This window comes from Ipomoea triloba, chromosome 5, assembly GCF_003576645.1.
Source record: "Ipomoea triloba cultivar NCNSP0323 chromosome 5, ASM357664v1".
Lineage (NCBI taxonomy): Eukaryota > Viridiplantae > Streptophyta > Magnoliopsida > Solanales > Convolvulaceae > Ipomoea > Ipomoea triloba.
This window is the reverse complement of record NC_044920.1, coordinates 6,388,891-6,405,752: the sequence shown is the minus strand read 5'-3', so window position 1 is coordinate 6,405,752 and position 16,862 is coordinate 6,388,891. Positions and strand designations below refer to the sequence as shown.

Here is a 16,862-nt window from a genome sequence, read left to right as displayed (position 1 = left end):
AACCCCTCTTATGATGGGATCATTTCCATGTCAGCCCATATTTCAACCCGCGTGTGCGATCGTCCCAAGGCCAATCTTGCCAAGAACGTCGTTGGTACCGATTTCAACAAGCACTACAAGTCATCAAGACCTAGATCGGTCACTCGAGCAAGTCATCCGACCTATCCATGTCCAACCAAATCCAAGCACAGGGAATCCTTGGTTATTTATGCATGAGTTTTGGATCTATCTTGGTACAGTATTAATTTTACTATATAAATGGAGGAGGAATGTTGAAAATTTATATAGTAATGGAGATTAATGTTTCAGATGGAAAGAAAATAAAAAAAAACAAACAGGTATGAAAGCTATAATTGGAAATCACGATCGAATTTATGGAAGCATTGGTTTATACATTCCTCTTAGTCTCGACTCTAGGGATAATATTTTTCGCTATCTTTTTTCAAGAACCGCCTAAAGTTCCAACTACAAAGTAAAATGATTTTTCATACCAAGAAAGCTTAAATAATATTTGGAGTTGCGGAGTTGTGGAGTTATAAATATTATTTTAGTTTGGTAGAAAGTAAATTGAGAAATATGAATATTGCATACGGTTGGAACCGAAAAGTACTCAGTTATGAGATTGAGACGTTAATACCCGAGAGCGTAATTTCCGAGTACTTGACTTCGAATTGTAATTTACGAGATGTTAAATTAACGATTCCAATGTTGTGTTGATATCCACGAATCATTGTGATTGTTTAAAAATTCGAATGAGTTTAGTACAACTCATTGCTTAACGATTCGGTGGAAGAATTGAAATCATCAATTAGGATAGTTTTGTTCGCCTCGGGTGAAGATTGAAATTGATGCCTCTAGGTCTTTGTGTACGCAAATTATATGGTGGACCATGGTCCACAATGCATTGTGTACCATGATCATATAGCTGATACTGCAGTTGTGTTGAACAGATACTGCAGTTGTGTTGAAAGGAAACTGTAGTTGCACGGAACACAGGTCACTCATCCGTTCAACACAACTGCAGTTTCATATGAATGACACGGCCTCTGTTCCGCGCAACTGCAATTCTTTTTCAACACAACTGCAGTATCCTTTCAACACAACTGCAGTATCAGTTCAACACAACTGCAGTATCAACCATGACCTATAGTCCACAATACATTGTGGACCATGGTCCACAGTATAACGACTGCTTTGTGTACATGGCGTAGTGTGGCTGCATAGATAATATAAATGTATTATATTATATTTATAACTTTTGCATGGTGACATGCATTAAAGTTATAATCAATCCATTAAATATTCCATAATCCATGGTCAAAATAATTTATCAATTTAATGTGTATTTAAATCATGATTAATGCTAAAGGATATTAGCGTAATTTCGACCAGTAACCAATTAAATGAAAATATTATATTTAGATTTTTTCCATGATTTTAGGGAGACAAAACAAGGAAGGATTTCTTTAGAGTTGTAACTCTACACCGATACATGTGATTGAATGCTTGTACAGTGAGACACAGTAATATAATGTTGGATTTATTCAGTCAGAAAAACAAAAATCAATACTAAGCATGTGGATTGGGTTATGAATTCAGTGAGATTGCATTTACTAGGATGATTATGGATTTTTTTATTTCTGTATGTACATCAGCCAGATTCCTAGATTCAAGAATATTGGTAAATTAGACATGCTCAAAGTACTATTGCATCCGATGATTTCATGATATATTGCATCCACTAGATTTCCAACTAGTATGGTTATGAGGAAGTATTTATGATTCGATTATACTCAGCCAGATACAAAATTCTGTAAAAAAAAATATATTCATAAAAAACATGATTACCGACATCCATGAGGCATTAATGTTAAATGCATAACTACGTTCATAACTAAAAAAAAATGAATGTAATGAGAGCAAAGAAAGAGGTAAAACAAGTTGGTGTATATTTGGATTGAACTATGTGCACTTCGGTTGATAGATAAGGGTATGGATTGACTGTGTGCACTTAGGTTACACTGTGTGTGCCATAATTTGTACAATTAATTTGTGTAGGAAAAGATATTAAACATTTTGGTGTGCACTTGGATTGTGCTATGTGTGCACTTGGGTCAACAAGTTTGTGCCATGATGCTCAAGAAAATAGATATACGAAATACCGTGTGCACTTAAGTTAATGGATGTGTGCATGCACCAAAACCAGAATGGTACTAAAGACTAAAGACTATGTTGTGCACCTGGATTAAAATGTGTGTTATAATATCAATATAATGAGTATGTGGATGAAAAGATGCAAAACAAGTTGTTGTGCAGTTAGGTTTGATAGATTACATTGTGTACTTGGGTTGACTATGTGCACTTAAGTTACGCTGTGTGTGCCAAAATTTGCAGAATTAATTTGTGTAGGAAAAGATGTTAAACATTTTGGTGTGCACTTAGAATGTGTTATATGTGCACTTGGAATGTGTTGTGTGTGCACTTAGATACAATTGTGTGTGCACTTGGGTTAACGAGTTTGTGTCATGATGCTCAAGAAAATTGATATACAAAATACCGTGTGTACTTAGGTTAGCAAATGTGTGCATGCACCCGTATACGATCTCCAGCTACTAAAACTGATGGATAATACACTAGGGCGGAGGCACATGGATTGGCCCAAGAGAACAACTGATCAAGAAAGCCCAAGAAGGAGACCCAACACGAAGCTACCGAAGAGTTCGATAAGAATTAGACTTAACACTTATAATATTAGCAAGATTAGGGCTTATTAGTTATAATGTAACCTGGACTCCCAATTGGAGGCGGTCCAGGATTCTTATTCCTTGTAGGGCTCTAGGCCCAAAATATGTATAAATAGACCCTCTACACATGGAGAAGGGACAAGCAATTCTGAGCAATACAATACCTACATTCTCTCGCTATATTTTCCTACATATTTCCTATATTCTCGCTATTCAAACAGGTAGTGTTGGCCTGCTGTTGACTACCTAAAAGTCATAAAACCAACAAAACAATCCTCTTTGAAATGTTTTTATCCTTTTACAATCAACAACTCCTAAACATAATTGATACACAAAATCTCATTTATCAAAACAAGAATGAACAAGCTGATACACAAAGGGTCAAAGGCAGAGTGAATTTATCATCTTAGTGTAAAAACAACTAAAGCAAAAACCATTAAAGAGATAATCAATACAAAACTACACCAAATTCCTTTCAGAATACTAAACATAGAAACAAAAAAACAACAAAATTAACAAAACAAACCTTCAACCCGATAATCGAATATTACACAGACGTTGGCCAATCTTTTTTTTTCTTGTTGGGTTTCTTTAATAAAAAAAAAATCCCCGTAATTTGTAGTGTTATTTACGTGCATTGATTTCAAAGAAAGTTTGGTCAAAATTGCCACGTAAAAAACAAGGTTGAATGTGACGAACGACGAAAGCTACCGACGTTTTGGTTCTGACGAAAAGCGTGTAGCAGCGGCGGCAACATCTTCACCCGGCGACGCAGCAGTGGCGGTATTGTTCTGCTTATTACAGTATTTTATTTATTGCTTATTATGCACTCAAATGAAGTATGTATACTATAAAGAGAATAATGTGCTTGGCAACGGCGGCAGAGAGAAGAATTCCCTCCGTCCATGGTGTTTGCAGATGGGCGATGGTGTAGCGGTGGCGGCGGTTGGATTTGATTAAATGTGATTTATTGCCGCTGTTGTACCTTCGGAGAGAAGAAGTAAAATAGGAGAGAAATATTTCTTAATTATAAAGACTAAAACACCCTTAATTTCCTAAAAATACAATTGATCCAAATCCAACAATAATAATAAAGCATTCAAATCTCATTTAACTCTCCTATTTTCATAGAAGAAGTAAAGGGTTGCAAGGAAAGACCTGGGAATCCAACCTAACTTTTGTTGCGATTGAATTCCCTCAAATAACATATCAAGAATGTTATGCACCACACCTCAACAAGAGAATACAAAGAATTCTCCACAACATTGAAACCCTAACTTGGAATTCCCCCCTTTTTTGCAATAATCATAGTGAAGGCATTTAGGAGCTTAAGATACTCTCAACCCGAGTCATAAATAGAACTATTCACGCATGTGTAAAGCAAAGAAGGCAAAATCATAGATAATAAACAACATCATTAAAAGCAAGAGAGAATAAACAAATGAGAATTATCTATGAAGAGCAATCAAGGATCTTAGAAATGGTAATGAAATCTTCAATACAACCTTTTAAAAGTAAGGTAAGATAAAACTAAAATTGTTCTACGGTGGAATCTTGCTTAGGAAATAAAATGAGAGAGTATTCTATGATCTAAGGTTCAAGTCTCTCTTACATAAGTAAGAAAAATATATTAAAAAAATGTGAAACAAGGATAGGCGCACGGACACCAACACGGGCGTGGCATTGCCCATGTCCAGACACTGGCTGGCTCATGGGTGTGTCACTACCCATGCCAGTAACGGGCTTGCTCACTAGTGTTCTGGCTCGCGTGTGTTTGCCTGAATTTTTGTTTCAAACCCAGCTTTGACTTCTTCAATTCGATTTCCTCCTGAGCTGTTCCAAACTATCCTTCGCTTCTCCTTGAGAGTTCATTAACTCCAAATTTAGTTAGAATTGCTCCAAATTTTCTCCTAATAAAGTGACATTTTTTTTTTTGGTCTGGATCTTGATTGAAGATTACAATGGAAAGAAGATCCATTGCTAACAATTGACCGTTATTAAAATTTACATTTTATGAACATTATTACTATTATTAGTTTGTTTTGGAATCTATTATACATTATTAGAACACATACATTGCTTTTGAGTATTTTGTTGAAAAATTGAATATTTTAAAATGTTATTCAATTTTTTTTTGTTAATTATATGAATAATTGAATATTTTGTTACTTATGTATGAATATTTTCTCTCTGTGCGTGCCTATATATACTGGTACAGGTCTTTTCTCCCTCTGCATATTCAAATGAGCATTAAAGCATATAATCTATATCTGTATATATGCATATACGCCTTGTATATGTCGATTGCGTTGCGCGCGAGGAATTCCGATGATTTTCGGACCGGACTGCCGGAATTTGCTACCGGAATGATGTGTATTTCGATGTTCAGATCGCCAGAGTTCTCCGTCGGAGGACAGCGTGGCGAGGCCATTGTTGAGAATGATGATGGTCGCAGTTCTTCGTTGTCCTGTTTGTCTATTGGGAGGATCAGCTATGACTCTGCAGCTGCTGGTGATGTCGACGGTGATGGTGAGGAAGTGCAGAGCTCGGCAAAAGGTGGTGCTCTCCACAGTTTGGAGCACTTGGAGGAAGCTTTGCCGTTGAAGTATGTAGCTTGATCCATTTCTCGTTGTATTTTATTAAACTTTTTCTTCAAATTTGTCTATATTATGTATTGCTGTTAATTTCATAGTTTGGCGGTACTTTTGCCAGTAATTTGATGTTATAGTTAGGTTTCTGTGTTAGTATATGCGCATCATTTAATTGCAATTAAATGTTGAAGATTCTTGTTACCACTGTTAGGACTTTGTGCATTCTGTTTATGTATTTGAACTATTGAATGTTCATTTCTGTAATCAGTATGATGTGGATTAAGAAATAGATGCATGTGTTTTCCTGACTAATGTTCAACTGACTGTGAAGCCTTGAAATTATGAGCTTACTTCATTAGAATCTAAATTAGATATGTTAATTTATTGCATCTTCAAGATATCAATTTATGTAACTCCGCAGTATTTCTCACAAATGTTACACACAATAAATGGGGTTAGCAATCAAGAATGTACTGGATTTGAAAGATAAAATACTTGCCAAGAACATACAAAAGTTTCATTATTCAATATATGGGCAGTGCATGCCATAGATCCTGGCCAATAGAAAAAAGTACTCTGAAAATTAATTTTATTTTAGGGTTTAGGCTGGTAAAATTATTGTGATGGCAAGAAGAATATGAATAATGACTTGCATGTTTAGAAGGTCCACAAGTGTCATTAGTGAAAGGTCCTGGAGTATTTTCTTTCTGACATTCAAATAATGTTCTTAGGTGATGGCCCAGTGAATATATAATTATATGATAAAAAATATATCCAGATATTTGGTCCGTATTTGATCATGCAAAACGAACCTGATATTTTCTGAAATGCTGCAATCTTCACTACTGCTTATTTCTCTGCTTGGATATATTGAAGTCGAAATCATTGCTTGCTTTTAATAATTTATTTGGCATCAATAGTAGTTACCAACACAGTTGTGGTGGGATTTACAAGAAACTCTTATGAACCTTATTTCATATAAATGTTCATGGTGGTGGGAATATATTATAAGCAGCTTTTGGCTTTCAAGATGTGGCTGTTGCTCCCTTTGGTTATTGCTCATGGGCATTTTCAGTTTCAGTATGTACTCATCTATATAAATTGTTTTACCTTTGGTTTATTTATTTTAGGTGCTCTATTTAGACTTTACTCCTCTCTTACCTCAATTTGCTTTGACCTAGACAATTCCTACTATTTTTTGTCAAAGATGAAAGCTATAAGTGATGTGTACATGCATTTTTTGGGCTTGTGCTAAGCATTTGTGTGTTACAACCCCTAGCATACCTCGGAAAGTCTTTCCCAGCTTTGCTGGATATCAGTACTCTCTTTGTTTTTTGTCTTGACATATTCAATAGGGAGAGCTAAACTATTGTGTTGTCCTTGCAGGGAGGAGACCTGGTCACTCTCATTACAAGTCTTGTTACAATATTCTGATTCTCGGTAACATAAAGTTCGTGCTTTGTATTAAACTTCTCGGAAGTTGACAGTTCTGTTTAATTATTCAACTCTTTTGGCAGCTTGGAGCCTTGGACTGTGCACCAACTCGATTTTACAATGGTAGAGATACTCAAGCTATTGTAAATGAAAAGCATTGTAAGCAAAAGTTACCATTTCCAAAAAGACAGGATCTGTGGCTCAGCTAAAAAGACAGGAAATGGTGGCAGTGGTTGAGAACTGGAGTATGGATTGCCAGCACAAGATCATTTAAGGTATGGGATTTAAACCTGGCAGAAGGTGTTTTGGAATGATTTCTTTGATATTTGCTATTTTTATTCTCTGTAATAAAGTATATTGTTAGTTTCTTCTTTTTGCATTCCCAACAGTAAATAACTGCCATTAAGTGTGCGGTTTATTTGTTGAAGTGCAAAACAGGGCTTGACTGGAATTTACAGTGAAAAACAGGGGCAATACAGGCTCCTCTTAGTCCACATTTAACTTTCTAAAAATGTGCTACTTAAGACCTTTTGAATTAGGTTTCTCTTTTACCATTTTCTGACCATTTTGAGTTGTGATGGTAATTTATTTTATGAATGTCTAACAGTTAAAATTATCACTTTAAAGCAATAAAGCATTAGGATTTCAAGCAATTCAAATCAAGGCAAACATGATTTGGCTTGATTTGAGTGTTTTCAAGCTCCATATTTGGGATCAAGTCCAATTAAAGAGAAAACTAGACATGTCAGAGCACAATTTGGAAGGTTGATTCTCTGTATAAACAAATTCTTTTTTAATAGAGGCTGTCCAAGTAGATAGATTCATAATAATTTTTTAATGAAAGTAAGTGAAGGAATAAGATGTGACCAATCAATAGTAAATAGGACATCTAAACCAAGACAGATGGAGTATTAGCTATGCTCACGAAATTCAAAGTGGACGCAAAATTTATCTATATAACAGTACAAACAACAAGTCTTGTATTATCTATAGAATAATACAACAAAGTGGACACAAAATATTAGATGAACTAAAAATAATAATACTCCGTAATAAGTAAGAAAGGTTTACAGAATCCCTAGGATAATAGCAAGAGCATACTTTTTCCTATTAGTGTATGATTATGTTGCATAAGCAAATCTATTAGACCCCGAGTACAGGCAGGACATTTAACTAATTAATCAACACTTAGTTCAAACTTTCATTTTAAATTAAATACTGCATGATGATTAATTAGTTCAAACTTCCATTTTAAATTAAATTATTCCTTTTCCATCAATAATATCTAAAATTATTTCCTATATGCAAACACAGGATGTATTGTGGTGTCCAATTTAACACATTATGAGATTGGTTTCTTTTAATTCACAAGAGTTCACTTAGTCCCCCATTGTGCAAAGGTTAAAACACCTAGCAGTGAACCAACACTTCAATAATTAACTAGTAGCTTATAATGCTCAAAAACACAAAAAATATTGTGATTTTGGATTGGAGTCTTTGAAATGGCAAATGAACATGAAACCAAAATTTATTCTGGTTCGGATGAACTTATGAAGGCTTAGGAAGAAAGATATACGCTAGACCTTTTTTTCTCTTGTTTCTGATAGGTAATTTCTAGGTATTATCTTATTTGGAACTATAAAGTAATATCCCCTAATTTGCAGGGCTGGGGTTTTTGAAGGCCTATATTTTATATCAACAAGAACTGAAAAATTATGATTGTATACCATGGTATTTGAGAAAAGTATCTAAAACTATTAACTGAACCTAGTACCTACTAAAAATTGTTACTTCCAAAGTATTTTCAGATTATAGTAATTCATACTTCCGTTTTGGTATATCATTAGTTGATAAAAAGTCCACTACCCCACACTTGAAGTGCATGAGTGTTAAGGTGCCTATAAATAAAGTCAGTGTAGAAGTTGCATTGATGAATTCATAACGAAAACGTCCTTCTCTCCAGGTTTCTCGTCCATTTCTAGTTTTTTTGTTTTCCTAGTAATGATTCTTGGCCAGGCTTTATCTTTTAGGTTTATTGTTCAAGTCTCTTTGGTTTGGTTTGGCATGCTTCATTTCTTCCTACCTTTTTTTTCTTGTCTTTTACTCTTTCTTGTCATTTTGGGAGATTCACGGCAGTCTCATGGTGTGAATTTCATGTGAACAGGTCTTGTCAACAAAGAACATATTTTGCCATGGATGCTGCCTATCCTGAAGTTCCTGTCGAGTTGAAGAATCTTTTCCATGAAATAGACAGAAAACTCTATTCAATTCTTGTTTTTGAGCTTGAGCGTGATCCTAAGGTATCTGTGAATGTGATTGCCTTATGGATTTGGTTGGAAAAGAATAAAATAAAAAATGCTGTGGATAAAATCCTGTCATCGTCCATAAAAATGATCAATGGACTTGCTGATGATGCTGTGGCTTGCCTTAGATGCATCACAGATGCCATGTATCTGTTCTCTTCTGATGCAAGTGAGATTTCACTCACTCAAAATGTCTTGGGAAAGCAGTTGTCTCTAAAGTTCTTCCATGAAAACCGGGCCAATGCATTATGTGGCATCAGAATGGTTGTGGAGACTGTTTGTGTCAAGGTATTGGACGATCTCATCCAAATGGCCATCACGAGAAACGTTGAACGACAGTTGCTGAAAACTGAAATGGTCATGATGCCACCGCCTGTTGCTGAGCCCATGGATCCCATGATACCAAGGTTTGGAGGACTCATAGTCACTGGTGAGTCATCTCGGTCAGTGTCGCCTCCCATGGATCCCATCATACAAAGGTTTGGAGCACTCAGATTCGCAAGTGACTCATCTCAATCGGTGGTGCCTCCCATTGATCCCAACATACAAAGGTTTGGAGGACTCAGATTCGCAAGTGACTCATCTCAATCGGTGGTGCCCCCCATTGATCCAATGATACAAAGGTTTGGAGGACTCAGATTCGCAGGTCAGTCATTTCAATCGGTGGTGCCTCCCTTTGATCCCGTGATAAAAAGGTTCAAAGGACTCAAACCCACAGGTGAGTCGTCTCAATCAGCGATGCGTCCCTTTGATCCCGTGATACAAAGGTTCAGAGGACTCAAACCCACAGGTGAGTCGTCTCAATCAGCGATGCCTCCTTTGCGCATGGAGGAACCAAAAGACGACAGGACAATGTATGCTACATTTTCAAATGGCTATCCTGTTTTTGATTGGGAGCTTTGGTTTTACTTCATCGGGATGTATGGCGACTGTGTGGAGTCTATCTCTATGCAGGCGGTGAAGCCTAATGAGCAGTCAATGTTTGCCCTGATTGTCTTCTCCTCTCCAAGAATCGTTCACTTGATTCTCAGAGGCCGGGAGACAGCAAATTTCACGATTAAAGGCAAGGAAGTATGGATTCGCAAGTGCATCCCGAAAGCATAAGAACCTGTCTTGTTCTTCTCCCCAGTGTTTCAGTTTTCTAAGTCCAGTTGTTGTTTGTTTCAGTTTTCTAAGTCCAGTTGTTTGTTTCAGTTTTCTTAGTCCAGTTGTTGTTTGTTTCAGTTTGTTGTTGATGAAGCTTAGTTATGGTGCTCTTTGATGTCAGTGTGTAGTAGATGAAATCCAGTCATGTAATATAAATGTATTGTTTTAATGAATGCAAAATTGCAAATCTTCCATTTTTGTTGTGAACTTGATTGCTATTCTGAAATGTTTTGGCTGTTGTATTGCTTATTTTTATTTTTATTATTTCTTCTGATCTTCATTCGTTTCCTTTCCTAACCAGTTGAAGATCACTGAAAGTCTGAAATTCACCAATTTTGTGATTATGCTTAATTCAGGGAATCTCGAATGCTTTAGTCAAAAATTCATTGCATCAATAAATTATTATGACTATTTAGTGATTAGTTGAAAAGTATGAAATACTTTCGTTAAATACATGCGTTGAATCATTAAATGCATTTATTAAAAAGTGTACGTTACATTATGCGTGTATTGATATTTGTTATATACTCGTTTTATATTTTGTTGAAGTTTGAACTCATACTAAAAAGATTGTGAGAATTCATCTTTAATTTGTTTTGGTGTGAATAATTTTAAAAGTTAAAATTTTCTTTTTGAAACTTGTCATATTCATGGATAATAGTTAAAAATCAACTTAGATTTATACCCTTGATGGTAGTACCACTTTAGTAGGAATGGCAATGGGTATTCCCGCCCCCGCACCCACATTCCCAACCCACTCCTCGCACCCGCACCCGCGCGGGTAATAAAATTCTTACCCTATCTCTGCTCCTTCGGTGATTTTGCGAGTGCGGGTAATACCCAACCCGCAACTCTAATGATGAGAACAATTATGTTTGTATTAGAGTTCACAAAATATGACTGTAGGAATACAAGAGTATATATACAAGAGAATCATAAGTAAACTAGGACTGAGAATCATAAGTAAACTAGGACTGAGAATCATAAGTANATGGCTGAGATCTGTGCACCAAGACATGAGGACTAGAGTTATGGAGAGTATGCGAGGGCATTTTGTTAATAAGGAAAACAGCAGCCTCAAAAGCAAAATGCCAGACCCGAGACGGCACAGAGGCACGAGCCATAAGTGCTAGCCCGGTTTCAACCACATGCCTGTGCTTCCGTTCCACACGACCATTCTGTTCGTGTGTGTACGCACAAGATTGCCTGTGACTAATACCAAGCTGAACAAAAACAGAATGTAACTTTTTATACTCAGCCCCTAAATCAGATTGAACAGCTTTGATTTTACGATTGAAGGCACGTTCAACTAAACATCGAAAACGCTCAAAAACAGAATATATATCTGACTTTAATTTCATAGGAAAATACCAAGTATAACGAGAAAAGTCATCCACAAATAAAACAAAATAACGATAACCCTCAGAAGAGAGTACAGGAGCAGGGCCCCAAATGTCCGTATAAACTAAATCTAGCACATTCGAACTAACAGAGACAACACGTGGCAGTGGGAAACGTGCAGATTTACCCATTTGACACGCAGAACACACAGTATGAGAAGTTTTATTCGACTCACGAACAGAACAAGACTCCAAGACTCGATGTAAAACACGCTGATGTGGATGACCCAAACGATCATGCCACGTAGACGCCGAAGCACGAGCAGAAATAAACGCGGAAGGTGAACCAGAAGGAACCGGCAAGGTATAGAGCCCACCGGAACTATTGCCCCGTAAAAGAATTTCCTTGGTCCGAATATCCTTCACAACAAAGAAGGAAGGGTGAAACTCAAAAAATACCTGATTATCCGACGCAAAGCGCTNGCAGCGAAAGCCGCCGGTGCAGCACCTCCAGGCAATGCGTAATCATCACCGGCGATGAAGTCTTGCGCGCCCAGCAAGTCAGCAAGCTCAAGGAGCGTCACCGGATGTCCTCGAACCGCCAGCGAAGAGGTGACACCCTTGAACTCCGGTCGAAGGCCGCGGAACACGTACAGGTTCTGTTCTTCCAGCGTTACCTTTCGGCCGGCGAGAGCTAAATCTTCAACAATAAGCCGAGCTCGCCCGAGATACTCTGTCGTCGACGAATCTCCTTGCCGGAGACCATGGAGTTGGCTAAGCAAGTGAAGTTGGCGGGATTGAGAGGCGGAAGCGAGGGACTGCTCAATGGCATCCCACAACTCCTTCGATGTCCGACAGCCGACGGCGATGGAGAGCACCTCCTCGGACAGCGAAGAAACAAGGAGAGACAGCAACCCTTGATCACGGCGAGACCACGCAACAAACGCCGGATTCCGAACGCGGGCAGCAGCAGCGGACGAGGTAGCAGCAGACACGGCAGGGAGGAACTCCTCCGGGCAAGGACACGATCCATCAACAAGATCAATGAGATCATGGCCACGTAGAAACGGGAGAACCTGAGTACGCCAAAACAAAAAATTGCGGTGGTTGAGTTTGATGCTAATGTAGTGATGAGCAGAAGAGAGCGACGACACGGGAGCCGGCGCCGCAGAACTCACAGCAACATCTGAAACGGTCCGCTCAGAGGTAGAGCCGTCATTCGTAGCCATGGGAACAAGAACGAAACCCTAGCGACTGATACCAGATGAGAACAATTATGTTTGTATTAGAGTTCACAAAATATGACTGTAGGAATACAAGAGTATATATACAAGAGAATCATAAGTAAACTAGGACTGAGAATCATAAGTAAACTAGGACTGAGAATCATAAGTAAACTAGGACTGAGAATCATAAGTAAACTAGGACTGAGACTTATAGTATGACTCTATTATGTAGAGTCCTAATACTAATCAATAACATTACACTTAAAATCAAATAAAAATTTTATAACTACAATTTAATTATAGCATGAATTTTTTTTATAACTTTGAACATAACTCTATAATTTAATAAGTGCCAATAATGTTAGTCCTTAATTGGAACTAAAATTAGTATAAATTGTATTAAGTGTTTGCTCATTGTGTTATATGCGTTATTCTTTTTCATAAACAAAAAACTAAGACAATAAATCCTCGAGGCACTAGACAATAAAAAAGTTTAAATATGTGTTGTTTTTAAAGTTGAAGACTAGAAAGAAAAAAAAAAAATATAAGTAAAATATCACTCGATAGATTTAAAAGTAAATAAATATTATTTAATATTATTAACACCTATTAGTTATTTAAATATTTTGAATTTCATAATAATATCAATATGCGGTGGAATTCACCCACACCTCTTAATAACCTGAATCTAATCTAAGTAATTTAAATGTTTAGATTACATATTACATAATCAGTTAAAGTTGCATATATAATTGATTGTTTCCCACTAATTGCGTAGGAGAAGCGGGAGTTGACTTAGGTGAGTCAGACTGCATTAATGAACACCATGCCCAGATAGAGTGATCTTGGAGTATGACGTGGTTGGACCAAATAAAGTAAAATTCAGTGTATTATAAAATTTGATTTTATAAAATTTGATTACATGTCTGTTGGTCATAGTCGAACATAAATGCTATTTGTAATTGACGAACTTTTGAACTAGTCTTACTTTTCATGTCAATTTAGAATTTGATCTTATAAAATTTGATTACATGTCTGTTGGTCATAGTCGAACATAAATGCTATTTGTAACTGATGAACTTTCCAACTACTCTTACTTTTCATGTCAATAGAGAAGTCAATTTAGAATTTGATCTTATAAATTTTGATTACATGTCTGTTGGTCATAGTCGAACATAAACATCAGTTACAATTTGATTACATTATTTTTATTTTTATTTTTTTGGGAAAGAAGTCATGTTACATTCTTTTTCAAAATATGTATCTTAATACTCACTTCTAAATAAGTAATATATTACTTATTTTTAGAAATTTGTCTAAATAAGTAATATAGTTAGTGACTATATTAATCCATACGAATTAAAAAATTAAATTCTTTTAATTTGTAAATGCAATTCATTTAAAAATCTGAATAAATTTAAATGTTAAAATTTAATTTTCATTATTAACTTTTATCAACAAAAATTAAATTATTTTATAAAAACATATTCGTTTGCTTATGAAACTTATTAATACAAATAAAATTTTCTAGATGTCACATTTTATAATGGTATTTAATCAAATATTCTTACTTCATAGTAGTTCACCCATCCTACTATAAGTGAAGCACACTTAACAACGAGATTCTTTGGTTATCTAGTTGTCATGTATTTCTTAAAATCAATTGGTGATAAGTAAGTGGACATTAACAATTTAACCACATCTCTCCATGGTAAGCCACAATACCATGTCTCAAATCGAGCAAGGGCTAAACTCGGCCGACCCGGTCAACGCCCAACAATCTCCCCCCAACACCTGCTGCAACCTTTGATCACAAGGCCTAGTTGCGCAGCATGCCTAACTCGATCCTTAGCTTCCGTTGGACTTGGCCTGACCTACGCCCATCCCATCCAGTACTAGACTTAGCTACTGCCTTGCCATCAATTCGAACTCGCGACCTCAACTCTAATACCAATTGATAGATCGCAGTGTTGCACTATGCTTACTTCCCATTAGGTCACCTATCTTATAAGTCAAGCACGCTTAACCATAAAATTCTTTGACATTACCCATTTAACCACACCATCCATTGTAAGTCATAGCGCTACGTCTTGAATTTAGTAGGGGTTGAACTCGACAGGTGCCTAACAGAATAAATTTTATTAAGCAAAAGGTCAAGTCTTTAAATCTCAATATGAGCATAAATGCAATTATATATTTTGGACATATTAATGTAATATGTTGGTGCTAAGAATAATTAATTAAATATTTATACTTATAAAATAATATATGAGTTGACGTGTAAGTATGATGATGTGGTAGTGATCATGTCAGCGCCAAGTCAACTAAGTTAATGGCCATATTAACATTGTTAACTATTGTCATGCATACATACTAAGAGAAGGACGGTGAGATGTGTTTATCATATTGCTTGCTTAGGTTGTAGTGTGTTGCTTGTATCAATCTATTCTTTTTCTTGATCGTGAAGCTTGCCTTTATATAGCGAACATCTTTAGCCGATAATTACATAATGTATTTGTCAATTTGCAACAAAGATAAAATAGACTAGTTGGATGTTGCCTTGAGTAACTTTCTCGATGATATTCCTAGTTGGGAAAGACATGTGCCTCCAATTTGTGTGTGCATTGTGATAGTCAAGCCACAATTGGTAGAGTACGAAATAATATGTATAATGGTAAGTCTAGACATATATGTTGTAGACATAATATCATTAAGCAGTTTCTTACAACGGGTGTTATCTCTATTGACTACGTAAAGTCAAATGATATTATAATGGAACTGCTAACCGAAGGGTTGAGCAAAGAAGTTTTAGAGAAGTTGACACAAGGAATGAGTCTAAAGCCCTTGGACCAAAAGTTCTATAGTGGATACCCAACCTAGTTGGCACCTAGGTTCAATGGAATAACTAAATTATGAAACGAATCTTGTCATTGTGGGGTCTCGAACTCCCTAACACTACTCGTTAGAACAGTGACTCCCACACGAGGTTAGCACATTGATGCTTTAATGATTCAAATGTCAGTTGACATGTGTGAGTATGCGGGATACTCAGAAAAAAATCACATATGTGAAAGAGAAGTGAGGTCGCTTCAAAGTAGAATTGATCGGGCTCAATTTTTTAGAAACTCTTGCAGAACCAGGAGCAGTGACCCATGACCAAACATGCATAATCATGAGAATAGAACATGGTTGGAAGGTTACTATGTGGGATATATCATCGTCTACACATACGGCAATTGGTTCAAAGACATTGTGTTCTATCGAATAGCCAGTAGAGCAAATATATCTTTACAAGAGAAGGTTCAAAGGGTAACACATAGCTATCCTATGTAGGGATCGACTGTTGAACATAGTTGTTTCGTTTTAAACAACCCCGAAATCAATATTTCACTCATGTGGGGGATTGTTGGAAAAATAGCAAAATTGGCATTGTAAGTGGCTATTTTGTGGTACAAACATATGTGGGTTCACTTCTAATTTGGGTCGGTCAAAGTGGAATCAATTTCTTCATAGTGAGACGAAGAAATTGATATATTATACGCTCAAAATTGATAATGTGTGAATGAGAAATTGATTCTCAAAGTAGACCCATTTGAGTAGGAAAATGAAGGTGGAAAGGCTTCAAAGAAATACATGTCCCACATTGGAAAAAGAAGGGAATTTGCACTACTATATATAAAAGATCCTTTTAGAGGGATGTTGAATTGTATAATATAGAAGCTCTCTCTCGCGTGTAGGAGGTGGGGAATGCAAATCAAATCCTAGATTGAGCTTGAAAAGAGCTTGACTCGTGTACGCTAGCACCTGCTGGCACAAATGTCGTATTGAAAAGTGGCTGGCCAAAATATTGGGTAGTAACCTGAGTTTACGATTTGGTATTTGACCAATCAGTGAATTTTGACCCCTTGTCTCATAAGCTTCCAGGTACTATTCGTGAGTACTGCTCAAGGTACTATTCGAATTTCCGTTCTAGAAGCATCAACTCTGATGTTATGGAATTAATTTCATATTAATTCCAATTTTATCTTTTAGAAGTAATCTCCAGATTAGTTCTGTTGAAGGTTACAATGTAGTTTTT

The 16,862-nt window shown here is 36.4% G+C and overlaps 1 protein-coding gene across 1 annotated transcript; it reads left to right on the top strand.

The window, feature by feature from the left end:
* The first annotated feature begins 5,235 nt into the window (after nucleotides 1-5,235).
* On the top strand, nucleotides 5,236-10,425 carry LOC116019406. The gene is made up of 4 exons (XM_031259589.1): nucleotides 5,236-5,349; nucleotides 6,722-6,775; nucleotides 6,853-7,044; nucleotides 8,934-10,425. The coding sequence occupies exon 4, from the start codon at nucleotides 8,962-8,964 to the stop codon at nucleotides 10,174-10,176; it is 1,215 nt and encodes a 404-aa protein (XP_031115449.1). The 5' UTR covers nucleotides 5,236-5,349; nucleotides 6,722-6,775; nucleotides 6,853-7,044; nucleotides 8,934-8,961; the 3' UTR covers nucleotides 10,177-10,425.
* The last annotated feature ends 6,437 nt before the right edge of the window (nucleotides 10,426-16,862 follow it).

What these genes read in the sequence shown, in the direction of transcription:
- LOC116019406 (XM_031259589.1), top strand. Translation starts at nt 8,962, where the DNA reads ATGGATGCTGCCTATCCTGAAGTTCCTGTCGAGTTGAAGAATCTTTTC.